General features: G+C 38.5%; 1 protein-coding gene across 3 annotated transcripts in view; it reads right to left on the reverse strand.

Moving 5' to 3' along the window:
- TNKS2 (tankyrase 2) overlaps positions 1 to 25,972 on the reverse strand; it is a 46,371-nt gene that overhangs the window by 12,827 nt on the left and 7,572 nt on the right. The window contains exons 2-20 of one of the 3 annotated variants that reach the window (XM_089510279.1): positions 23,152 to 23,376; positions 22,118 to 22,213; positions 21,167 to 21,203; positions 18,868 to 18,943; positions 17,481 to 17,575; positions 15,462 to 15,528; positions 14,391 to 14,577; positions 13,606 to 13,727; positions 11,456 to 11,547; positions 10,858 to 10,936; positions 10,356 to 10,527; positions 9,204 to 9,283; positions 8,710 to 8,855; positions 7,294 to 7,459; positions 6,802 to 7,021; positions 6,108 to 6,217; positions 2,219 to 2,407; positions 1,771 to 1,815; positions 103 to 352 (exon numbers count right to left, since the gene is read on the reverse strand). In XM_089510279.1, coding sequence (XP_089366405.1) covers positions 103 to 352; positions 1,771 to 1,815; positions 2,219 to 2,407; positions 6,108 to 6,217; positions 6,802 to 7,021; positions 7,294 to 7,459; positions 8,710 to 8,855; positions 9,204 to 9,283; positions 10,356 to 10,527; positions 10,858 to 10,936; positions 11,456 to 11,547; positions 13,606 to 13,727; positions 14,391 to 14,577; positions 15,462 to 15,528; positions 17,481 to 17,575; positions 18,868 to 18,921 — 2,074 coding nt within the window. In that variant the 5' untranslated portion in view covers positions 18,922 to 18,943; positions 21,167 to 21,203; positions 22,118 to 22,213; positions 23,152 to 23,376. The remainder of the gene's footprint in view (positions 1 to 102; positions 353 to 1,770; positions 1,816 to 2,218; positions 2,408 to 6,107; positions 6,218 to 6,801; positions 7,022 to 7,293; positions 7,460 to 8,709; positions 8,856 to 9,203; positions 9,284 to 10,355; positions 10,528 to 10,857; positions 10,937 to 11,455; positions 11,548 to 13,605; positions 13,728 to 14,390; positions 14,578 to 15,461; positions 15,529 to 17,480; positions 17,576 to 18,867; positions 18,944 to 21,166; positions 21,204 to 22,117; positions 22,214 to 23,151; positions 23,377 to 25,972) is intronic. The other 2 variants (XM_089510277.1, XM_089510278.1) reach the window with 2 other exon arrangements.

Genomic DNA, 25,972 nt, shown 5'->3' on the forward strand with positions numbered 1-25,972 from the left:
GCATTAACACAGAGATTTCATTCTTAGATTGCATATACATGTATACAGAGTCCTTGATTTGTTAAATGACTAAGCCAATCTAATAGAAGAAGCAAGTCTCACCTTCTTTTTTCTCCAAACCAGTGGCCCCCTCAGCACCATTTCCACTAACAACTGAGAGTTCAGAAAAGCTACCAGATAAATTATCGAGGCTACTGGCAGCTGACAGATTAGAGGGACTGGATGGAATAGATGAAAGTGAATCAGCTGAAGACCCTGTATTCTGAGACACATTAATAACCTGAGGCTTGTAACAAGATGGCAAGGCAGAAAGTGGCATGGCAGCTGTCAATAATGCACTAACATCATCTGCCTGAAAATGAAAAAAAAAATCAGTACATTATTAAAACATTCACAAAAGCAGTCAAATGAATTACAGCTTCTTCATATATGAACACAAGTAATGCTTTTAATTTAATTATTTCCTATATGAACATAAGTAATGCTTTTGATTTAAAATTCTAATTTGAAATTCAAATATTTTACTATTGACAGAGTATCTGCAAATAAATTACTGCCTTGATCCAGAAGCTGTACATGGGAATTCTGATGAGAAAGCTGGCACACAGTGCTTCAAGTCTTGGCTTTGAGAGTTGAAGGTCAAAGTTAAATTTTTTTGCCTGATATACAATTCTGGCCAATCCTCACTGGCAGCAAAGCCAATTTCACAACCTTGTTGCAGTTGTAAAATGACAACATGTATTCTACAAATCCTATACCCATCTATCTCAGATTATGCTGCACTGAACTAAATGAGACATGGGGGCTGAGCAGACAACCCAGGATAGCATGGACCAAGCCTGCACTATCCTGACCTGGGTTATTACCTGGATTGGTCTCCATGCTGGCATGGGTACAGGTAGGTGATTATATGTCCACCCACCACTGCATCATGGACCCGCTACCGCCATGTGCACTTTACCTTCCTCTGCCCTTAGAAGAACCCTATCACCATGTCCAATGTGGAATGGTGGTCCCTGGCTGCACCCATGTGACTAGATGCCCCCTTTTCATATCAGATGTGGTGACAGGGGTATTCTTAGTAGTAGCAATAGCGGAGGGAGGTAAGGGGCATACAGGGCTGTCTAGTGTGCCAGATGTTGCCACAGAGCTTCCAAGAAACTCTGTAGCAAAGGGTGGGTCAATTTGACCTACAGTAAAGCCCCTTTGTGCCAGGATTGGACTGGGACTGGTGGATTGGTATCTCGTCTGCCTGATCCTGGCCTGGGGTACTGACCTGCTTTATCTGAACAAGATGATGCATGGCTGGTGGGAGCACGGGACTTTTGGCCCATGCAGACAGCCCCTTAGTTTTGAACAGACATGTATAAGATTGCACTGTGAGAAACCATCTGTAAATTTCTTGGGAATCCTCTGAATAGGCAACCTCTTGACTTCTTAGTCTTATCTTATCTTGAACTATTGGATCTAGCTCTAATTTAACTTTAAAATGAATACCATTTTGCAAAGTGTAATCTGTGGCAGCAAATACAGAATCCTCTTAAATAACCACCTGTTATTGTAATTTTTTTAAAGTGCAAGAGATCCTTTAAATTGACAACAAAACTGTTTTGGGTATAACACAACGAAAAGTTATTTCCTGCTTTAAGATTTCAAATGCTCTATATTTTAATCTAAAAACATTTTATAATTTCAATTTGGTTTTTTTGTTATGAGTAGAATACAAATAAATTCAGATAAATAACATGTATTTTTGACTTGACAACCTACTTTTGGAGTCCCACACAAGCAGCACACAGAAGACATTTCATAAGTCTGTAATAGACCAAAGTGGTTGACAGGCTGTATAAGATTCTTTTTGGATGACAAACTGAGCAGGCCAAGTTTAAATCAACAGCATTTTTAACCCTAATGATTTTAACTTAAATGGGGAGAGGAGAAGAGGCATAAAGGAGTACAGAAAACACTATATATAAAACCACTAAGGAATAAAATCAATGCATAGTTGCTACTTATTCCTTTTTTAACCATTTAGTTCCAAAACCTACATCTATGATAGATTCCTGTCTTCTGTAGAATTTGATGGTCTACTGACTTTGCTTTAGTGTACAATCAATTGCAGCAGCTATTAGTTTTCAGATTCACATGTTTGGTCACCCTGGTCAGAAACCAGGAATGGAAGTTTAAAACGAACTTCTAAAAAAATCCCATCACTTACGGTGACTAGGTCTAATGGCGTTTGTCCTTCCTGGTTTTTCAGAGTAGGATCAGCTCCATGTGCCAATAATAAGGCACAAAGCTGTGTCCTTCCTTTCTGGGCTGCTTCATGCAATGGTGTGAAAGCCCATTTGTCCGTAGCATTCACACACGCATTATACTTTATAAGTAAAGCTGCTACATCTACGTGCTGGAAGATAAAATACATTTATGTAGTGCAACCCTGAGACAAAAAAGGCCTTTCTGTAACTTGCCTTGGGAATTCCTAAAAAGTGAACAGGACAAAATGAATCCCATCAAAGCAAAGAGGGTAGTTCAGAACATTCAAGTCTAGCAATCTTTAGCTATAGGTTATTACTTCATTAAAAATGACCATGGCTGGTAGCTGTGTCTATGCAAGGAGGCAGATTCATACAAACCATTTCAGAATAAATTGCAAGGACTCATGGGGGTGGAGGTGTCCTCCTTTTTGTATCTTCTTTAAAGTCCCATTTTTCCTAGCATTACACTACTATCCCATTGGGATTAAAGAACTGAGTTAGACACAAGCAATCTCTATACCTTCTATCAGATAGAACAAGGAAGTCATTTTTAGAAATAACTTGCTGCTTTCTCAGAAATTAGAGTAAATAGCCTTGTATTTTTAACAAGTGAATCAATATTACTTTGAATACACAAAATTTAAAAAGTACACAAAATTATGCATGATATGACCAGTGAAGTGATAGTCAGAGAGCTATAAACTGTATTCTCCAAGAACCTACAAAATGTAAATAGGCAAATGAATACCATCTGGCTCAAAACCAGCACTGCGTCAGAGAAAGAGATGGGTAGTAACTGAAGAAAATAAACTACACAAAAGGATGCTTGCAACACTAAGATTATATTTTGATCTAGTAGGACATGAGGAATGACTAGAAAGCTCTATCCTGTCAAACATTAGCAAACTATTGCAGATTTCAGTATAGTGATATGTATCCAGAGTCAGTCAATTCTGTTTCAGATCTATTGAAATCCATGGGACAAATTAAATTATTTAAATGAGACTGAAGCATGACTGATCTGTATGAGTACAACTCTGAAATACTCTATTATTTTTATCTGGTGTCAGGAAAATCAGTGGCTTAGAGAAACAAGGCTGACTCCAAGCTCGCCACACCATGCATACAGCACTAATTTGTTCCTTGGGATTTGCACACGTTCTGTCCATCAAAGCAAATTGACTACCACACTTCAGCACAGGTTCACAAAATGCTCTATCAGATGGCTATCAAAGTTTTTCTTTTTCATCTGGCTGTCTCCAGCCTTCCAGAAAACTGGACCACCATTATCTCTATATGGCAGCCTATAATGGAAGGACAGAGCTCATGCAAGGGGAACACCCAATGGCCTGAGGATAAACTGCAATCTGAGATGTCCAGTTTATACTCCATGCTTTTAAACTCTTATACAATCCTTTCCCCATATTTATATGAAAACATCTGAACAAGCAGGAGATTCAATGCCATGGGTAATTTACAACACTATGAAAAGCATGCCATGGGTGTTACCTAGCTTGATGGTCACAACAAAAAATTCAGAATGTATCACATGATCTGTTCTACTGACCATCCTATATTTATGGTTTATATCCTGACTTTTCTTTCCAAAAATGCCATGGCAGTATTGAGTACTCATCACTCCATTTTTACACTCAGAACAAATTAATTTACTGTTTCTTTGTCTTTCCTTTTATACTAGTTAGTATTATTTTAGAGATGTTTTAAATCTTGTAATGTTGGTGTTTCACATTGTGCGGCACTGGGCAGGCTTTATTTTTATTTTATTTGACGTCTACTATGTAAAGCACTGTGCAAATTTTACAGCACTCTATAAATAAATGTTAATAATAATAATAATAATAATAATAAGAACTCGGTGGAGTAGGCTAGGCTGAAAGATAGTGACTGGCACAAGATCACCCAGTCAGCTTGATAGCTGATTGGGGATGTAAATCTCTTCATTCCATGACCACAACATCACACTATAATCTCCACAGTCATGTTTTAGTCACAAAATTGTGAAACAGTACAGAGATTTGTGCAGCCAACATGCAAAGAGTACTTGTTTTGCCAATAAAATGTTTCACTATATACTAAACTGATATAAAGCAGAGAGAACTGTACAGTGGTGCCTCGGGTTACGAAATTAATTCGTTCCGCTGTCAATTTCGTAACCCGAAAGGCTTTCGCAAGCCGAATTCCCATAGGCGCTAATGGGGAAAAGCCGCGATTCCGTGTGAAATCGCGCCGAAAAGCACCAAAAGTTTTTTCGTAACCCGAAAAAACTTTCGCAACCCGGAACAATGTTTTCCAATGGGATTTTTTCGTATCCCGAAAATTTCGTAACCTGGGTATTTCGTATCCCGAGGTACCACTGTATTATGAAACAGACTAAGAGACAAGTTTAATGCAATTCAACGGTTAAGGAATAATGAGATCCATCTCCTCAAAAGCTGACATTCTAAACCTGTGTTCATAGGTGAGCCATTGACTGTGTCTATACACCACCTTTATTCTGAGCGCTGGAAAAACCATATAGAATCAGTCACAAACCTGCATTATTGCTCTAAAGAAACAGTCCTTCTATAACAGGGGTGGGGAACCTCCAGGTTCTGATGAACTACCATTCTCATCATGCCTCACCACCAGCCAAGCTGAAGGAAGTTTTAGCCAGGCTCATGAGGGTTTGGTTGCACCTGCTCCCCTTATGGTAATGCTACTCCACATGTTGACCTAATTTGGGCTGTACACTAATCTAGGATCAGAGAGCGGGGGGGGGGGGGGGAGGAAATAAATAACTTAACCTATCCCGCATGGTTAAAGCTATGCTATTAATTAAAAAGGTGCATGCTTCTATTTATTTTTTTAAGTGGTCTGTGGGCCTGGGCGGATGGGTTAGGAAAGCAAGGGGACCTGCTACTGCTATGCTCTCCTTACCAAAATGGGGTGCCTGGCCATTTGTATGCAATCTGGTGGCCCATTTTCACATCAGATACAGGGATCTAGTTACTGGCAGAGACACAGGGGGAAGATAAGGAGTGGATGGGGCATGTATACTGCTGGAGTTTGCCACAGTTTCTGGGAAACTCCATGGCAAACTAGTGGTCAAACTGACCTGGGTTAAGGCCCATTTACCCCATGATTGGCCCAGACCATATTTGATCTGCCAAGATATGGCCATATCCAGGGTTTGGGTCTGTGCTATCCAAACAGAATGACATGAGGCTGGGGGAAACACAGGCTTTTAGGCTGCTGGGGGCAGCCCGTAACAGTTAGCTTAGAGGGCACTGTTTCTAGTTTGGAAGTCTCTACTCTATAATTTTTTTATTCAGTCACTGAAAAAAGATGCTATTTTCCATGTAAAGGGTTAAACTAATCTGTTTAGATTATATTTCTCTCCACTTCCTTGCTTCTACTCAATTTAGGGAAAAATGAAAAGACAATCCTGTGGTCAAATAAACATGGTCTCTCTTGGTTCAACCATTCACTTCTTTCTATTGTATTCAAAGCAAGAGGGGAATGTATGTAAGCATTTCTGTTCCCATTCCAGGATCAGGAAGGGGAAGGAATACCACTTGAACAAGGGTCCAGATCCATATGTCAGCTCTATCAAAAAAGTAATGAACACAGTAGATGTAAACAATCTTTTAAAATGAACACAGCAACACAGTCTTATATATTTTGTATCTCGCTGTTGACAATCTATGTCTGTTATGAAACTGCCAGTCCAACAGGTGATTATTATTACACAGTTATTTTTTAAAGAGCAAAAAGGAACTAACAGAGATCCTACCAAGCTAATATACAGCTTCAGGATTTCTATAGTGCTAAAGATTTTAAGAGGCTTACCCCATAGGACGCTGCATTGTGTAGAGGAATGAGACCGCCCTTGTCCTGTGCATTTACATCAGCTCCATGCTGTAACAGGTATTCCGCAACCTCTAAATTATTGTATCCAGCTAGCACAGAGTGAGACAAGAATATTTTAATGGATTATGATATGGTGCTGAAAAAGTTAAGCATAAGTAACTAATTTTTTAAAGAACCTGTTCTTTTCTTTTTTGAGAAGTGCAGAGCATAGACAGTTGTATCCATGCAGCCAATCAGAACTGCTTTTCAGATTAGAGTAGAGTTGCTCAAAGGCAGGGTACATGCTTAGTACACAAAAAACTCCAAGATCAACCCTTTGCCTCTCCAAGTACAGAGTATGTTAAGAAAGAAGAGCTGGGAACAACCTCTGTCCAAGACCATGAGAAACTACAGCTCATTAGAGTAGACACTATTAAGCAAGATGGACCAACAACCTGATTAAGTGTAAAGCAACTTCATATAAATCCATGATGCAATCCTTCCAAGTGTACAAGTTTGGAATATAATTGGACCTGCACTAACCCTATCCGAAAATTGCTGTTAACTGCTATTTTGATAACACTTTATCAACTTTTTTGTAATGATTTATCAAGAACATTATAATTTCAGAGTGCTCAGAAGAAGCTATAGTTCTAGTCCAGGACAACTCTTTAACATTTAAAGAAATACCAACCTGCTAAATGTAATGGTGTGGAATGCCGGCCTTGTGTATCACGGCAATTTACATTATCAGGAGAACACAGTTTCTTCACCCGAGCCAAACAGCCCTTCTTTGCAGCATCTAGCAAAGCTGCATCTCCTCTAAGAAGATCCTGAATATCTGTATCGCCATCTTTAACAAGATCAAGTGGGGTATTCCCATCTCTGTTTTTCTTTGTGGGATCAGCTCCATGCTGCGTTAACAAGATGGTAGAAAGAATTATGTACAATAATTTCCATAATTCAAAAAAAAAAAAAAAAAAAAAAAAAAAAAGGCAAAGCAGAAACACATCTGGTGTTTGTTCCATTATTTCAGCTGATTATTTCTGCTCCTATTCACAGATTTTGATATATACTAAGGATTAATTCTCAATATTTAACATGCATCTTAAAAGTTATCAGATATTAGACCTCTCAGATGCAAATTGCTATACTGATATATGCTTCAGTTTTCCATGAAACTTACTTGTAGAAGGAGCTTGCAAATTTCATATTTTCCTTTTGCCGCAGCTTCATGTAAAGGAGTGAACTTCCACAAATCAGCCACATTGACAACTGCACCATGTTTAACAAGTAGTTCAGCCACTTCATAGTGTCCATAAGAACATGCATTATGCAAAGGAACAAGACCTCTGAAAATATTAAGGAAACATTCCTTAGTTAAAGATACAGTTTATGCGTGCGTCATTCTGTCAGCAAGAAATCTTAATTCTAGTTAATACTTTCAAGGTCTTCAAATTATTTTATGGCTGTCCAAGTCTCAAAGTGGGAAACAAAAGCTTTAAGATGTCTAAGGAAACATTTAGCGAATGAAGAACTAGTATGTGGATGGGTAAAAAATGTTTGTCACCCATAAGCTTCCCATTAGATTTGCCTGTTCTCACATTAGTGATAGAACACATAGTTCTCAAGATCAACATAATACTTACATAACATTCCTAAATCATATTATGCAACTTTTGAAGTTGCTATAAACCCAAAGTTGCATTCTCTTACACTGGGTTTGTCCGCACATGCTGAAAGGAATGGCCCCACCCAATTTTGAAACCCACACGTGCAGATGACACACGTGGTTGAAACATAAGGAAACCAGACGCAAGGTGTGTTGTGAGGTTTAACACCAGAGCAAAATAAATCCTAGATTGTTCCAGTTCAAGCCTGACAGAATGGACTAGTGCATTGGTGTTTTGACTGAATGCTAGTGCAGAGATGCGGGAGGGGCCAGGTGGCTGCAGGCACCAATGCTGGCCATAGTATTTTTTTGTTGCCCACCTGTGAACCGATCACACAAGCCCACATGTGATCAACTGCAGCATCGAACCATTGCACACCCCATGAAGTGAAATAATGACAAACATACCATATTACTAACAATAAAATGGATTTAACAAAAACGTTAAGCTGCTGCTGGCACAGTGTCTGTGTGCTCATGTACATGCATTTGTGGGACAACAGAAAAAATAATGGCACGGTGCAGTCTGTCATCAGAATTGCTCCATTATGGCAGGTTCATCAGAGCAGCAGGGAGGGGGAACAGTGCAGACTGCGCATCAGTTGTCAGACCACTGTGGAATCGCTATGGTCAGCAGGTTTCCCCTGAAAACTGGGAACCCCAGGGACTGTATTTTACCCTCCATCTGCTTTTGGCCACAGTGAGAATGTATCAAAACACAATTAGTGCTGTTATAAAGCACAGCAAACTGAAAGTAGAGGAGTGTAGACACTTGAATGAACCTTGTATGAGTTCACACACTAGGGTGGGCCTGTGCAGCCACATAAAACTCAAGTCAGAAATGTATCAACTATATAGCAACATCAAAAATAATCCCCAACCCATCTATTAGAGTTGGATATTTGCAAAGGTGGAAACTACAATACTTACCCTTTGTCTTTTGCATGAACATCAGCACCATGCTGCAGAAGATATTCAACCACAGACACCCTATTATATCCTGCTGCAAAGTGAAGTGGTGTCGACTGACGCCCTTCAATATCTCGGCAATTCACACTTTGTACTGTACATAACTTCTGTGGAGTGTAACAGAATTACATATTTGTACATAAGAAGCAAAAACAAAAAACAAAAACAAAAAACAAAAAAACAAAAAACAAAACCAAGGATTGCAAGTGATTATCATTTTGTTAAAATGTCTTGGATCCCATCTCAGGAGACAGGCGTGGTATGAAGTCAATAATAAAATAAAATTTGCACAGTCAAATTTCTGTTTCCTCAGAGCTGTCTCTGCTTTTAATTAAAAGAACAAATGAATATTTGACTTTTTCCCTTGTGTATGAGCATGCATGATACTGACAAACAATGAATAATGTAGACTTTATATTCTATAGTTTCAGAAAATTTAACAATGTTTATCTTACTTTCACTGTGTCCATATCTCCTGCTTTTGCAGCTTCCAATAATTGTCGGTCTGCTTCTGAATTGCCCAAAGGAATACCTTCTGCAAAAGAAAAAAATATACAACTATGTACTATATTTATATACCAACATAAACAATTAAGAGTAAGTGATCTTTTAGCAGTAATCCTCAAGCTAGAAAACTAAGAGTTTGGGTGGTCAATCTATAAGATATAGCTACCCAAAACATATGGGATACAAACTACTATATATACTCGTCTATAAATCTAAAAATTTATGCCCAAAAATTATCCCCAAAATCCTAGGTCACCTTATTTATGGGTCAGTATGGTAATGTGAAAGCAACTCTTTCAGATTTCCCCATGCAGTTTCTTTTTGTCCTGAGTCAAGCAGATACAGTTCTTGGTGATTGACTGATTGCTGTTTAACAGGCTCTCTCCCACCCGCACACTTAGCTGTCTCTGGAGAGAAGGCTGAAACATTGAATTGATTTCTGCTTCCACCCTGCCGCTTGCATACACACACTGAAGGAGCCTCCAAGTTTTACACTCAACCTATCCACGGGTCATGTCAAAATCCATAATTTCGTCCCAAAACTTGCCCTTGACTTATACATGAGGATGACTTATAGTTGGGTATATACCAGGTAGATGTACCAAAAGTATCAGCAATCTGAACTGACCAAGTGAGATAGAGTCTTGTTTACAATGCCAGTTACCTACAGAGCTAGCAGTTCCGGTAAATGGAGGAAACAGGTCATTATGCTCTACCCACACAAAATGGAAAGAGTGGGAGGAAATATGATCTTCCCACCATTAACTGTATTTAAGAACTAAGTGAGGCCAAGCATATGCATCTACTGTGTAAAATCAAAGCATATGCATCTACTGTGTAAAATCAAAGCATATGCATCTACTGTGTAAAATCAATCTGTAATTAACTGACTACAGTAATTTTTTAAAAGTTGCTCCAGAACTTTCTTCCACAGAAGAAGTTAAGTCCTTAAAGAATTATGGTTTCAGACCAAGCTTTCATTCCACTGATGGTAAATTCTCTTTCTGTCCTAATGGTGACATTCTTTCACAATGCCAGTATAAGACAAATAGAGAGAAAACTTGTGTGTATGTGGAGGGAGGAGGAAATCTCAGTATTACCTTGTAATAACTGCTGGATACTTTCATTTCCCATCTGAGAGGCTGTGAAACCCTGCAGTGACACAATTGATGGATCACAGCCAGAGCTCAACAGTAGCCGGCATGTCTGCAGATGGCCACAGTGTGCTGCTCTATGAAGAGATGTCTGGCCAAGATTGTCCAAAGCATTGACCTGGAGATTATAACACAACTTTAAGAACACAATTTCCCCCCAAAGGAACTAGAGTACATAGTATCTTTTTCTTCAGAAGAATCTACAACCACAATATAGAACAAAAAGAGATCCTGTGACATCTTTGAGATAAGATCCTGTTGCATACCAATCCAGACGAATACAGATATGTCCCTGCAATATAGTGCTAACTTACAAAATTGCCAGCACTGACAGACACCTTCAATTTCAGAGGCCAACAAACCTCACATAATAATTTACAAATTTGTATGTTATTTATTTTTAATTACAAACTGTAGCATGCTTGATTACACAAAAAGCAATACATACCTTTGCTTCATGTTTCACAAGTACTTCTATAACATCACTATGAGCTTTTTCTGATGCCACATGGAGAGGTGTCAGGAAGCTTTAAAAAACAACAAAAGTTACAGTGGTTACAGTTGCCATGTAGTTGCCATTTTGGTAGACTGACTGGCTAAAATCCAATATTGCCAGTAGGTATGCACTAGTCTGATAGGACTTCTTTCCCCTTCCCACTTCAGCCCTCTGTATGCCCAAATACCCTGGAGGGGTTTCCTAGCCTTCTGGATCAGATTTTGATGGGTAAAGCGTTGCAGTGTGTATGTGTGGGGTGGGAGGACTCATCCCTTCCTCTCAGTCTAATGAGTGAAGCAGATTAATCAGGAGACTGATCCCATTGGATCCTGCCCATTGATTACTGCCCTTTGTTTATCACTTGTAAGACTGCAGTAGATACAGCATGAAAGTCAGAGAAATGTGTCCAAATTCCCATTTATTCATGAAGCTCCATGGCTGGGTAGTTTTAGAGAAATCACTGTTTCTCAAAAGAACCTATCTCAGAGTGACTTTGATGAAAAAATGGAAGTGGTGGGATGCTGAGATAAAATGTGAAATGGAAACTCACTCTTTTGTCTTCTCATTGATACTGGCTCCTTTACGCAGAAGTAGCTCACAGACTTGTTTTCTCTTGGGATATGGAGATGCAGCAGCACAGTGCTAAAAAATAATGATTATTTTGCATGTTATTATTTTGTATATTACTTGTTGCAAAAATAAATAAATAAATAAATAAATAAATAAATGAAACTCTATGATTAAGTACTCTAAAGTCACCAGATCTCATCTGATCTTGGAAGCTAAGCAGGATCGGCAATAGTTGGCATTTGGATAGGTCTGTAGGCTATATTTTAGAGGAAGGAACAGAAAAACCACTTCTGAGTAATCCTTGTCTAAGAAAACCCTATGAAATTAATGGGATTGTCATAAGTAGATAGGCAACCTGAAGGCACATAGACACACAAGACTATTTGCTGATCACCTTTGCTTTTGACAAAGACATATATACCACTATAATCCCAAATGCTTGAACGTAATTCAGTCCTAGTGGGGAAAATTCTGAACACTACATTGTTACTTGAAAAGAATGTTTAAGTAAGACACGTGTGTATTAATTTTAAAAAGTGGTAACATTTAAATTAGGTGCAACTAACACATACAAGGGTAAAACATTCTAAAATTAAGCACATCTTAACTTACTACACCAGAGAAAAACTTTTCCAAAATGTGACTGTTCTGTTTACAATTAGTGCATCATCATTTTTAAAATTTTCTCTTTTACATTTTCCAGATTTTCCCCATTAATAATGGAACATAACTTATTTCTTATTTTTAATATTGGGTGCTGATCTTTTTTTCTATTTTATTTACCAATCACCTATGCAGAAATAAACTAAAATGAAACAGCTTTGTATCAGGGTAATCTTACACAATGTTAAGAATTCTGTGGACAGCCAAAAAGACAAACAAATGGGTCCTAGAACAGATCAAGCCAGATATCTCCCTGGAAGCCAAGATGAATAAACTGAGGCTGTAATACTTTAGTCACATCACGAGAAGGCATGACTCATTAGAAAAAACAATAATACTAGGAAAGGTGGAGGAAAGTAGAAAATGAGGAAGGCCACATGCTAGATGGATGGACTCTGTTAAAGCAGTCATGGGTATGAATTTACAGGAACTAAGCACAGCAGTGGAAGATAGGGAGTCTTGGAGATGCCTCATCCACAGGGTTGCCATGGGTCACCATCGATTCAAGGGCAATTAACAACAGTAACAAATTGTTATAGGTTTTACTTGGTTGCTGGAAATAGCTGGATTCATTCCTTTGCATTTTCTAGATGTTCTGGATTCAACCCCAGCCATTATGTTTTCCAGAAGTTCTGGATTCAACTCCAGCCATTAACGGTTAGAGACTTATGGAGTTGTCAATGAAAATATTCTGGCATAAAGCAGCTTGGAGAGGGCTGGATTACTCCTTACGTTAGAGAACCACTAGCTGGATCTAAATACTATCTATTGAGCCTTTGTTTGTAGTTTTTGACCACTCTGCCTGCTTTTGACTTTTGTGGTACAACTCAACTTTTCATGTTAAGACAACCTGCAAAAAAAAAAAAGTTCCTCAGCTATGTTTTATATTTTGCCTCCCTTTCTTTTGTTACCGTAATACCTAAACTCATACTGCTTGCGAAATCATCTCAAGAAGTATTCTGCTCCAATTTTAAATGCTTTTTGGAAAACTTCCATCTAGCTAGGGCATTCTTTAACTATGTCTTCTCAAATTTCCCAGTCCTCTCCTGTGAAGGCTTTCACTGCCTGGGGTTTGGGTTTCAGTGGGTAAGTTTTTGGCTTGACACTGAAATTTCTGCACTTCCCTGTTTGCCTTATCTGCATTCCACTGAGGCTGTTCTCTCTCATTTCCCTCTTCCTATGAGTAATTAATTGCACCTGAAGACTTGTGGCATTGCTAGGTGATTAGCTACCCAGCTGCCTCACTACTGATATCTTTGCAGCTGAAGGGGATAGAACAGTTGTGGTAATCTGTGACACCCTGCTAGAGGAGGTTAAAACTGTATGGGTACTAAGAATAGTTCAAAAAGGTGGAGTAGTTGTATTTTCAAAAGTGAGGTAACACTGATACGTTAACTGCTTAGTTTAGCAAATACATAAATATCATTTACTGTATCTAGAATATAGATGGCAGAAACAATATATTACCAAGGCAGTTTCATGAGTTTGGGGATGTTTGAAGTTTACAATCTCAAGAGAGAGATGTTTTTTGACTCGAGCTACATCAGATTCCCTTGCAGCTTGCAGCAATGAGTGCCCCTTGAATTCATCTAGAAGAGAACACAAGTTTCATATGACTATTGTAAAATATTTTGTTTCTTTCAATTTCCCACAGAAATCTTTCCACCAAGCATCCATATAAGTTTCTATTGGCATGTATATTCCTGAAATCAAACAGTATATGCAGGAGTCAGATTCTTTTTTCAGTAAGAGATTTTCCTTCTTGGTAGGCAGTTACCTTCATTATTTTTTGAAGAGACTAAAGTCTTATGTTTTAATTATGCCAGTAAGATTTTTAGTATGTTGTGGCAAACACTATCTTACTATTACTTATTTAACTGCATAGTTCCAACCAATATTTTGCATCAAAATCTGCTCAGAGATAAAATTGCCCTGTAATGCATGTGGTCATAAATGAGTAAGACTTCTTAAAATGTTATAACCACCATCTTATAAGAAGACAAAGGATCTCTCATTTCTATTCAAAACTGTTAAGAAACTTATATTCTGAACAATCGACATCCTATTTTTCTTTTCCTTCTACTGGCTGGCAAAGACCTTTTTATTCAAGCTAGGCTGCTGTGAAGTAGGTTATAACAGACTAGGCTCTGTTATTTTTATTTAAAGTGATACTGTTGTTAGCTACTTTATGTGATTGTTTTGACACAAAAGCAAAATAGAAATGTAATAAATAAAATATTCTCTGTACTCACATGCCAACCGTTCTTTTAACTGAGGTGTTGGGGCCAAGTCAATTGTACTTTTGTTGTGGCAGTTCAATAATGTAGGATCGGCACCATAGCTCAGCAAGAGAGAACATACTTCCACTCTATTCTTAGAAGCTGCTTCATGCAGAGGAGTGAATTGCCACAGATCCATTGCATTTACACATGCTCCATGCTGAGAGAGGAAAGGAAACCTCATATTATTTCTTCCTAGATAATATCAAAGATTTTCTATGATATTTATACTCTATCCTTTTAGAACAGGGGTTCCAAACCTGAGGTGTCTACAACCTCTAGGGGTTTGAGATGGAATTTCGGGGGGTGCAACGAAGAGTGATTTGTGTCCTTGAGTGAAGGGTCACAAGTCATAACTCAGCCACCTGGTAGTGTGTCCTGAGAAGTGGTAGAAGGTGGTTGTGTTGCATATAGCTGTCTCATTGTTTATTTAATCAAAAGAAGATAATTTTACAATTTACAATAGTGTACCATGTTTCTGACTAGATTAGAATCTAATTGCTCAATTTAAATTGGCATTTTATGCACTGAGTTAAAAGCTCATTTTTTTTAAAAAAAGTTCAGTTTGTTCACCTGTAGTATTGTATGTGGTCCAATTTCTGGTTAAAAATTAGACTTCTTCCTCTTCAAATGTGATATTAGTATCATGGGAGTTCAAACATTGACTAAGCATTCCTAGGGGTGTGGGGCATAGAAAAGGGTGGAAACTACTGTTCTAGAAAAAACCCTCAAGTGGTTCAACCTTAGCTTCATGGAAAAAAAGCAGATGGACTCAACCCAATGAAACAAGGAGGGGTAGCTAGACTTGTTTTCTAACTCCACTACTGGAGAAATAATATCAAAAATATCCAATGATATTCATGTACAATCACAGTATTCTAAAACGATGATGGGTGACATTTACACTCATTTTGTAAATGAAAAATGTAGCTCATCTGAGTAGGAAGTATTTATCAAATGTCCCTGTAAAATACTGTAAGCAGAAAATGAAATAAAACTCACAAATGCTTCCCCATAAAACTAACACACATTTAGGAGACTAACCTTTACTAAAAGTTCTGTTACTTCATAATGACCATAGGAACAAGCATTGTGAAGAGGCACCAGATCTCTGAAAAACAACAACAAATAAGCTCTGCAAAACAAATAAAACTATTCAAGAAATGTAAAGATGATTGTATTTTGTAAACCTCTGGAGAAAAAACCCACATGTTAACATAAAACAATATAGGTTATAGTAGGCTTAAAGGATTTAAATGGGGTCTTGATAATAGGACTGGTTTCTTTATCTGAACTCTGAGGAGGATTATGAAATATTGCCAGAGTTAAGAAGTGAAAAGAATGTTGGATTTCATGAAGTATATAAATGTTCATGTTGAGGACATAATGGATAACGGATAATGGGATACTATATATACTCAACTATAAGTCAACCTCATGTATAAGTCAAGGATAGGTTTGGGGGGCAAAATTATGGATTTTGCCATTACCTGTGGATAAGTTGAGGGTAAAACTTGGAGGTTCCTTCAGTGTGTGTATGTGGGTGCAGAGGAAGACACTCTAATTAAGGCATTTTGCTTCAACTTTTCAACTTTGCTTTCCCCCTTCACTCCCCAGACAGCAGCAGCGAGTGCGGCTAGCGCAGGCCGGAGAGGGACTCTGTTTGTTTAACAGCAATTAATCACCCAGGACTCTTTCTGCGTGGCTCAAGAGAAAAAGAAACTCTCCATGAGAAATCTGAAAGAGCTGCTATCACATTACCATACTAACCCGTAAGTAAGTTGACCTGGGATTTTGGGGTCAATTATTGGGCATAAATTTTTAGACTTATAGAACAGTATAACAGTATATAGTTATTGGAGCTAATATTCGATTATATACAACAGCTAGTTAAGATGTAAGCTATATACTATGTGTACTAATGACATGCATAGATTAAAGAAAGAAGTGTATCTTTAGTTGCAAGCTATTTCTCTTTTCCTTTTCTTCATATGTGTGTTAACAAAATTGATGGTTCTTCAAAAGAAACATTTCTGATGAGGATATGAGAAAAAGGAAGAAGGATGAGGCTTAATTAAGATTTAGATATAGCAGTCGAGAAAGATTGGAAGTCACTTTTACTCTTTCATTTCTCCCCCCCCCCTTATCTTTATCTTTTTTTCACTCTTGTTAATTTTTATTTTATATCACATAACTTTAATAAAGATTTTAAAAGCAAAGAAATGTAAAGATGATCAAGGATCATCTATCATTAGTATCAAACAGAAAGTCCATGTTCCTCTTACAAAACATAAAACCAGACATTTTAGCAAAATGTTTCATCATTACTAAGCTCAATAATAGCATAACAACCTGTTTTTATTTTAGATGGGCAACACACTTCAATGAAGGTTAGCTACAACACTGAACTTCTAATAGACTGAATGAATAATCTTATTGCTTACTTCTTAACCTGGTGAGCTTTAGTCAAAATCTTATTATGAACAAATAGCTGATACTGAACACAGCTTGGAACATTGTGAAAATTAACTAGTTGCTGCTGATCAGCTTGTGAACAAAGATGACATATTGCATAATTATTTCAAGAACCTCTTGAATGAAAAAAATACAGTAATACATCACTAATCAAAACACAAAATGTTGAAGGAAAAAAATCCAAGGCCTGTTACAGACTGCCAAAATAAAGCTGCTTCGTGTCTCTTTGGAGGTATGCTGTTTAAATGATGCATGCATCCTAAGAATCCGGAAGCTGCACCAAAGCTGTACTCCAGTGCTTAGGAATGGAGTGTGGCTTTGGCGCGACCTCTGGACTCTTAGGACCCATGCATCATTTAAATAGCATACCTCCAAAGAGACCCGAAGCAGCTTTATTTTGGCAGTCTGTAACAGGCCCAAGTGACACTACTGCAAGTTACAACATGCCTCTCCAGTTTATCTGAAAGCATCATTTAAACATCTGATAAAGACCTGAAATTATCTAAAGACACTGTTGAAATGGCCTATTCCTGGGGGTACAAATTGAAACAAGTCAATTTCTGATATAAAACACTGACTATTGCTCACCCTTTGTCCTTTGCATGTACATCTGCTCCATGCTGCAACAGAAGCTGCACAATCTTAACGCGATTGTAACCAGCTGCCAAGTGTAGTGGAGTTGACTAAAAATAAAGTAATAATATAACACAGAAATGCAAAATAATTAGGAGGCAAATGCTGTTTTTAAAAATTCTTACAAATTTATCAGTACATCATCTGACTTCGTGTATAAGTCGAGGTCAACTTTTGGAGCCAAAATTATGGTTATTGGTATGACCCAAGTCAAATGTCAGACTTCAGAAAGCAGCCTGGCTAGGGAGAGTCTGTGGGGTGATCGGTCACCCTCCCAAGCTTGTCCCAGCTAGGCTTTTGCCCAAAGAGGGAGCCCAGTTGGGGAGAGGCTGCAGGGAAATTGGTCGCCCTTTCCAGTCGGGCAGCCCAGCTGGGGAGAGGGTCAGGTCAAATACCATAATGACCTGTGTCGACCCAGGTTTTTTGGGTCAATTTTTTGACCTAAATTTCTCTACTAATACATGAGTATATACAGTACATAATAATAAATCATGACACTTCATCTGCAGCACAGCAGATATCACATGAAATATTTTCATGACTGATAGGGCAGCTCTAAATTCAACTTGTCTTTATTCTCTCTTCTCTAAATTGTTTTGTAGTTCAACACAGATGAATGCTTCTCCTCAAGATTTCAATGGGAATTTTCAGAGAGTCAAAGTGGTTACATGGAGAGCAAGTAAACCAGCAAAATCTATCACATAACCTTCCCACAACAGAATCTTTCCATGGACAAAAGAAAACTTTCTGTTTACAGTAAATGAAATATGGATTCAACCCAACATATTAAGAAGGGTTTTCCTTCATTAATGACAAAATAAATTTGATTAAAGCACAGTGAACCAAAGCATTAAAAAAAAACACCTTTTTCTACACAAACTCAAGGGCAAAAAATCACTACACTGTGCTCTCAAAACACACTACACATTACATATTTAAACATGATAGTGGAATGAGAAGCAAGGGGCAAGAGATCTACCTCCTACAAACAGAAAGGTAAATTATCACAATAATGCTGTGTAGCACACAAGTTTTTTTAAACTGATAAAATAGTAGATGACAGAATTTAAACAATGCATACCCTTTTCAAAAAAGAAAAATCCAGTGACATTTTTGCTACCTGAACAAACATTATTTTAAATGAAGTGTTCTAAAATAAGCCTATTGCATTGTCACATAAAAGTAGATTTCTGCTTTATTTTCCCAAATGCAAATAAAATTCAAACAATCCTGAACTAACAAAAATAAACAAAGTCAATTATATTATCAACGTTATTTTAATGTAATGTTTTTAATCTGAACATTTAAGATAGGCATTAATATTTTTTTTGGCTTAAAATACCTTTCTGCCATCACTTGCATGACAATTGACATTTAGTGGTGTGAGCAGGGCCATTAATTTTTCTTCATTTCCGCTCCTAAAAAGTAATTAACATATTTGAAGAACTTGCAAGTATATTTCTTTATTCCATTTATATATATAATATTGCAATGCTACAGCTACATAATGTTTAGTTATTAAAAATACAGCTTTAGATTTTATTTTATTAATACAATTGGGCAGGTCTCCTAGTAACAGCATGATCAGCAAAGTGGGGGAAGAGAACAACAGGCCACCCCACCACCCCAGGGAAGAGATGTGTAGTACCTCCTGCTGCTGTGTGGACTTGCTACCTGCATGCTCCATCTCACCTGGTGGGCTGCTGGCCTCAGACTACTTCCTGCCAGGCCCAGCACCCAGCCAGGAACACCTGTTCCCCTTGCAAAGGGGATAAAGGCTGGGTGCCTGCTTGGACTGAGAAGAGCCAGCACAAAGAGGGAGAAGAGAAGAGAATGACAGGTCACCTCACCACCCCAGGGAAGAGATGTGTAGTACCTCCTGCTGCTGTGTGGACGTGCTGCTTGCTATCTGCATACTCCATCTCACCTGGTGGACTGCTTGCCTCAGACTACTTCCTGTCAGGCCCAGGCCCCAGGTACCCAGTCAGGAACACCTTTTCCCCTTGCAAAGGGAATAACGGCTGGGTGCCTGCTCTGGCAGGCCTGCCACTGGTGGGCCCACCAGCAAAGAGGCATGACACCAAAGGGGGGTTGCCCCTTTGGGGGAGCCATTTCAGGGGGAACAAGGACAAGGGCCAGTTCATTTGGCTAGTAGGGGAGGGTATATTTTAGTGTAATTAATTTAACTGTATTTTGATTAATTCTTTTTATTATTATGAGTAGTCAACCACAAAGCTATAATACATATAATGGTAACATATAATACAAATGCTAAAGTTGCAGTCCTAAAAACACTCACTTGGGAGTGAATGAAATTTGATTCATCTACACTTACACTCACTAGATTCTGCTGCAAGTATTACAACAGTAGCAAGGGACATTCAGCATATGTTTCCCTACTGGTGGTAGTGGCTATTGTATGCCTTCAAATTGTTTCTGACTTACTGTGATCCTAAGCCGACCTTATCATGGGGTTTTCTTGCCACTGATTTTTCACAGGGCATTTCCCTTTACCACCCTGTGAGGCTGAGAGCCCATGACTTCTCCAAGGTCACCTAGTGGGTTTCGATGGCTGAGAAGGGATTCCAACCCTGATCTCCAGAGTCCTATAACACTCAAACCAGTAGACCATGTTGGCTCTCATTTAATTTTACTTATTAAAAAGATTTATATCATGCCAGTTTTACTCTTGGGACTACAATCCTCAACATCCTATAATCTTCATATACACCAATAACACAAGCAGTCTTCAGAAAAAGCCTAGATTTGGGATTGCATCTATCAGTACAAAAGACAACAGAGGCTATTTACACTGCATGGAAATCTACTTTCAGGTTCCTATACTCCATTATGGAGAACTTAGCAGTGACACTTTGTTGCTGCCTATGTCTCCATCTCTGTGTGCTGGCACTTATATCTACCTTAGAAAAATGCTGTGATAAGCAATATAATCTCTGCTACCATCCTCTCCAGATACAGAACAACTTAACAGGACTATGGTATACTTTTCATATTGGGGGCATGAGGACAGGGCAAAAGGAGAGACCACAGGCCACTCCCACCCCAACTGGCTTGGTCCCAACCTCGGCCACCGCTGTGGTCCTGAACAGGATGATGGCAAAGAATGGACTTTCTCCACTCTTTTTCTGGCCAGGCATGCTCTCCTTGTGGCTTCGGCAGCTCTGGGGGCTTAGTGTTCAAATAATGCATGATTCCAGAGCTGCCAGAGGCTGCAAAGAGAGCATCATTTGAATACCACGCCCCCAGAGTGGACAGAAGCCAGTCTTCCTGCCCTCCTGTTTTGGGCCACTGACAATTCATGGTACATAGAGCCAATGGTAGCTGTTATGAAAATGTCAGTTGTTATGAGAATGACCCTCAGTTGTTTATATTCTCAGCCATGCTGAGAAACCAAAGTTTGTCATACAGGCCTAATTTCAGGTTCATGGCAACAGCCTTTAACCATACTAATAGCTTTCTAATAGCTTTCTAACCTTTAACCATCTGTATCAGAATAAACTCTTTTATGCTCAGTAGGAACTGGCAAATATTGTTTCTTTTTCTTCCCCAAATACTGATCAAACACAGAAGAAGGAAGAAAGCTTTCACAACATAAGCTTGCTTCTATTTTTATCACCTACCTGGCACTTTCTAAGAGTTCATCTTTCTTGTATTCACCTGAAAGTTAACAAAGTAAGGATTACTGTTTTCTTATTTCAAATACAAATTTGCATGTTAAAAATGTCCACTATCCTTACTTTCTAGTATACTTTTAAGTCAGTAAATGATTAAACAAGCCAAATTCTGTTTATCAAGTCAGATGACACTGAGCATTCAAGGAGGCAACAAAATTTCTGATATATATATATATATATATATATATATATACACACACACACACACATACACACACATAAGTATATAGTATGATTACTAGAGAAGGCTTAAATATGAAAAATAATGTGTATGTGTGTCTGCCTTCAAGTTGTCGGTCAATTTATGGTGACTCCACAAATTTCATAGGGTTTCTTCAGAGGTGATTTTGCCAGTTCCTTCTCTTGAAATTAATTACTGAATTTCCCTTAATATCTGTCTTGCCAGTTTTATTGTTTTCCTCTTGGAATAGTGGGAATTAAAAATAGGCAAACGGAACTATTTTATTTGAATACTTTTATAAAGCACTACAGAAATGTTCATAGTTTTCCATACCCAGCCTCTTCATGATATTATTCTCCACAAGAATCAAGAAACCAGAAGTGTGGTTATACCTTCCAAAATCTACCTTTTATATGTATCACAAATATATAAAACAGTTACAATAATCAGAATTGGAATGTGGAAGGACATATATAATTGAGAAAAGTTGAATGAAATCAAGAGCTTTGGATGAAAAATTTACAGATTGATGCTTGTGGTTTTCTATATCACTTGTGGCAACAACTTTGGATATTTATGTGGAGTCACAAAGAATTTCCATCTTCCAGTTCTTATATAATACAACCATCTTACTCATATCAAAACTGAAGGAAAAGAGCAGCAGGTGTTAGCCAAAGCAAGTTTAAATCTTATGGAATACAGAAGGATCCGCCTACCTGTAAGTACTGCTTTTGCTGATGGGTCTGCTAAGTCTAGTGCTGTCCTACCATCTGTATTACGGATAGTTGGATCAGCACCATGCTGCAAAAGCACTAAAAAGAACAGAAGTGATGGTATTAAAATTATGCAGCTGGAAGCTTAAGCTTTAGCAAACATGTAATATCTTACCAGGACTTGACAAAAAGGTAGCTAGAAAGTATGTGATACAATTCCCCATTCTTCTGGATGCTTCCTCATGCCAACCAGAGAATTTAACAACTGAATATTATGTTAATTTTAATTTACTTTAAAGATTTAGCACAAGAGGTTAACATCTGCTTGGGAAGTTAAAAGATGGTTCCAATGTAGAGCAGAATTGAACAAAAAATATAGTTGAATGTAATCACAAAATTGGCCCTTGGAATAGAACCAAACTAGAAAAGATTCCAATGAGATTGCACACTTTTTATAATAATTTCCACATTAGCTCTCACCAGCCAGCACAAACCTCCCCCTACATATACTCTGTTACCTCCACTTACTTGGTCCATACCCCTCTTTAAGTCAAAACCTGGCAAGAATGTAATGAGAGTTCTAAGTAATTCCCATGTAACAGCTCTTGGTTGGAAAGGGAACAAAATAAGGACCTATTCCATTCTAGGTAATGCAATGCACATATGAATACACATATGCCTATAAAGAAAAGAAACAGGGACCATTAGATCATATAAATAATGTTTCTGTCTCTATGCAGATGGACTGTATCCTAAACCAATCTGGATGCTTTCCATATTAGGAGCTACTCTGCCAGCTTCCCACAAACAGAAACCAAATAACAGTATTAATCTTCAGTGAACACACAACCAGCATTTTAACAACTCAGTCACACAGGAGTACATAATTATATTTTAAGATATTTTAATAGAGCATAATGTATGCTTCCAGTTTTCACAAGACTTGCCTAGCTTCAAAGCTTGATTTTTCATGAAAAAAGACACGTTATTTTTAAGATTTCTCTAAAAATCACTGAAGATTTTTTTAACATAGTTACCTATGCAGACATCAATTTTTCCCTTAATGGCAGCTTCATGAAGAGGAGTATAATTCCAATTGTCCCGGGCATTAGGATCTGCACCATGGCGCAAGAGAAGATTGACAACTTCAGCATGACCAAAGGAGCAGGCATTATGAAGAGGAATAAGTCCACCGTCATCTCGTGCGTGGACATTAGCACCACTCTGAAGTAAATATTCCACTACATCCCTCCGACCAAAACCTGAAACAAGTAGGTAATTTGATAAAATCAGTCAATTATTAAAAAGAAGGAAGGCAGAAGAAATAAACAACCAAACTCACAAATTTCTGATATGCTTCCAAGAATGCTATAACCAAATAAGATACTTTGGCCTTCTACTGGTTCAACAAACAAAATAATAAGATGATGCAGAATAAAAGATTCCTCCTGGAAAGCCTCCCATCCACCCAGAAATAAACATATATGTGAAGGAAATTTTAAATAATGAATGCTGTTCTGAAAGAAGAGGCAGTTCTTGCAAACCTCAAGAAAGTGGTAATGAGATCTCTTTTAAAAAATGCCTGAGATCTAAACTTCCATTTTTGTATATGTTATGAGACTGGGTGTTTGCTTCTCAGATCCAGATTGTCTTGGAGGAAATTGGCTGACTGCATCCATTTCAATTAGGTTTCAGACATTATTTGGGGATAGAAACAACCTTGTTTGTCCTAATGGATAGAAACAGTAGAGTCCTTATTCGTTGACCCAATATTTCATTAACTTTTGATACCATCAGTCATGACATACATCTGGGATACATCTGGGGTCTGTTGCACTGGAAGGCACAATGTAATAGTTGTGCCTCCCTGTTGCACTGGAAGGCACAATGTAATAGTTGTGCCTCCCATCAGTGGCCTTTGAAAATTGTGCTGGAATACTTCTCATCCACCCTATGATCTCTACCGTATGGGTGCCATAAGGTTCTATCCAGTCTCCCAAACATCTCTATGAAGTCATTATGAGATGTCCTTTGGGAGTTTGGACTGAGCTGTCACCAATATGTTGAAAACACTGACCACTACATCAGTTTTCTACATACACATTTCAAAGAGCCTGTGGAATTCCTGAGGGAGAATTTATAGGTGTCTTTTGAATTGATGGTTTGAACAAGTTGAAACTTAAATGTGATGGAAGTGCTGTGGGAAAGGAAAACAGCTGATCTATGAGACATGGTTCAACCAGTTCTGGACAAGATTGTACATCCCTTGAACAACCATGTTATCCGTCTGTGGATTCTTCTAGGCTCAGCACTGAAGAAGCAAAAAAGGCAGCAATGGTCAGGACTGCCCTTCAACTGGTTGTAGTGAGGTATTCACCCAGGTGGAGAGAGCTGAGGGGGCTAAGGGCAGCCAGGTGGTGGAGGTTGAGGGGAAGGAGGAAGTTAGTCCAGAGGTGGGGCCAGTGGAGGAAGGAGGAGGAGCTGGAAGGGATATAAAAGGAGAAGGGCTGAGGCGTGCAGGGAGGAAGGATGGATGTGGAAGAGCTGGTCGGGCAAGGGAAAGAGCAGGGTTTAAGGAGTCTAGAGAGGGAAGGAGTTGAGGGGCCTCTTCCAAGAAGGGCCCAATGCCCAAGGCAGAGGCTGAGAGGAGAGGAGGGGAGGCGGCGGAACCCTTGAGAGGAGGGAGCATGGACTTTTGCTGACTCTGAGGAGTGGACAACCAGAGATCTTCAAGTCTTGGAGGACGATTGGTGGAGTCCAAAAGGGAAGCTTTGGGAGATGAGCCCTGCCTTGGTGGAAAGTTGAAAAGGCTGACTTAAAGACTGGACTTTATGTTTTGGGTTATTATTTACTGGACACCAAGCTATTTTCTTATTAAAGGTACCGTTGTACCACACTTGACTAAGTTTGTTGTGCACGTGGGGGAGACCATAAGGGGAGGAGTCTGCTTCCTTGCAAGATGGAGCCTGCAATGCCAGCCCCGCCCACAATGGTATATCACCTATAGCCCTGATGGAAGTAATGGACATTGTTTTGAGTAAGCATGCAGCAGTCATGCCTAGACTACACTACTGACAATTGCTCTGTACAGGGTTGCTTTTCAACATAACCTGGAAATGTGAGCTAGTTAAGAATATGACCGATCATGTGCTTGTTGGGACCTGATGATCAGAAAATATTAAACAGTGATTCTGTAGAAAATGCAATAGCTACTAGTGTGTTTCAGACCTAAATCAAAGTGCTGGTTCTACAGTGGACCCTTGTTATACACCGGGGTTTGGTTCCAAGAACCCCCGTGTATAACAAAATCCGTGGATGCTCAAGTCCCATTAAATATAATGACATAGCAAAATGGTGTCCCGTATAAAAAATGGAAAATCAAGGTTTGATATTTGAAATTTATACTTTCTTTGAACATTTGCAAACCGTGAATGTTTGAATCCGTGTATAAAAAAATCTGTGTATAAGAAGGGCCGACTGTATATTGTAATGCTATTAATTATTTTGTCCCCTAATGATCTGAATAGCTTGCATTCACACAAACCCGCTTATGCTTTAAGATTAATGTTGGAGACTCCCCCCCCCCCCACCCACGATTACATTTGCAGACACAACCTTCACAGTAATGACCCTTAACTTATGGAACTCTTTCCAAAGGAACACAAAATTGGCTCCTTCAGGTACAGAACTCAGAAATACTTTTCTCAAGAATATATTTTAAAAATGACATTTAACTGGACTTTGTTAGTATTTGTTTACATTTAATATACTGAAGGGAAGGTGGCTTTTTAATGCATTTTTGAAGGTAACGTTGCTTTAATATTATGCCTAGCAGACTGGGGGAGGGCAAATATTGTC

This window comes from Sceloporus occidentalis, unplaced genomic scaffold (assembly GCF_023333645.1).
Source record: "Sceloporus occidentalis isolate IW3139 unplaced genomic scaffold, rSceOcc1.0.p SCAF_2, whole genome shotgun sequence".
NCBI lineage: Eukaryota > Metazoa > Chordata > Lepidosauria > Squamata > Phrynosomatidae > Sceloporus > Sceloporus occidentalis.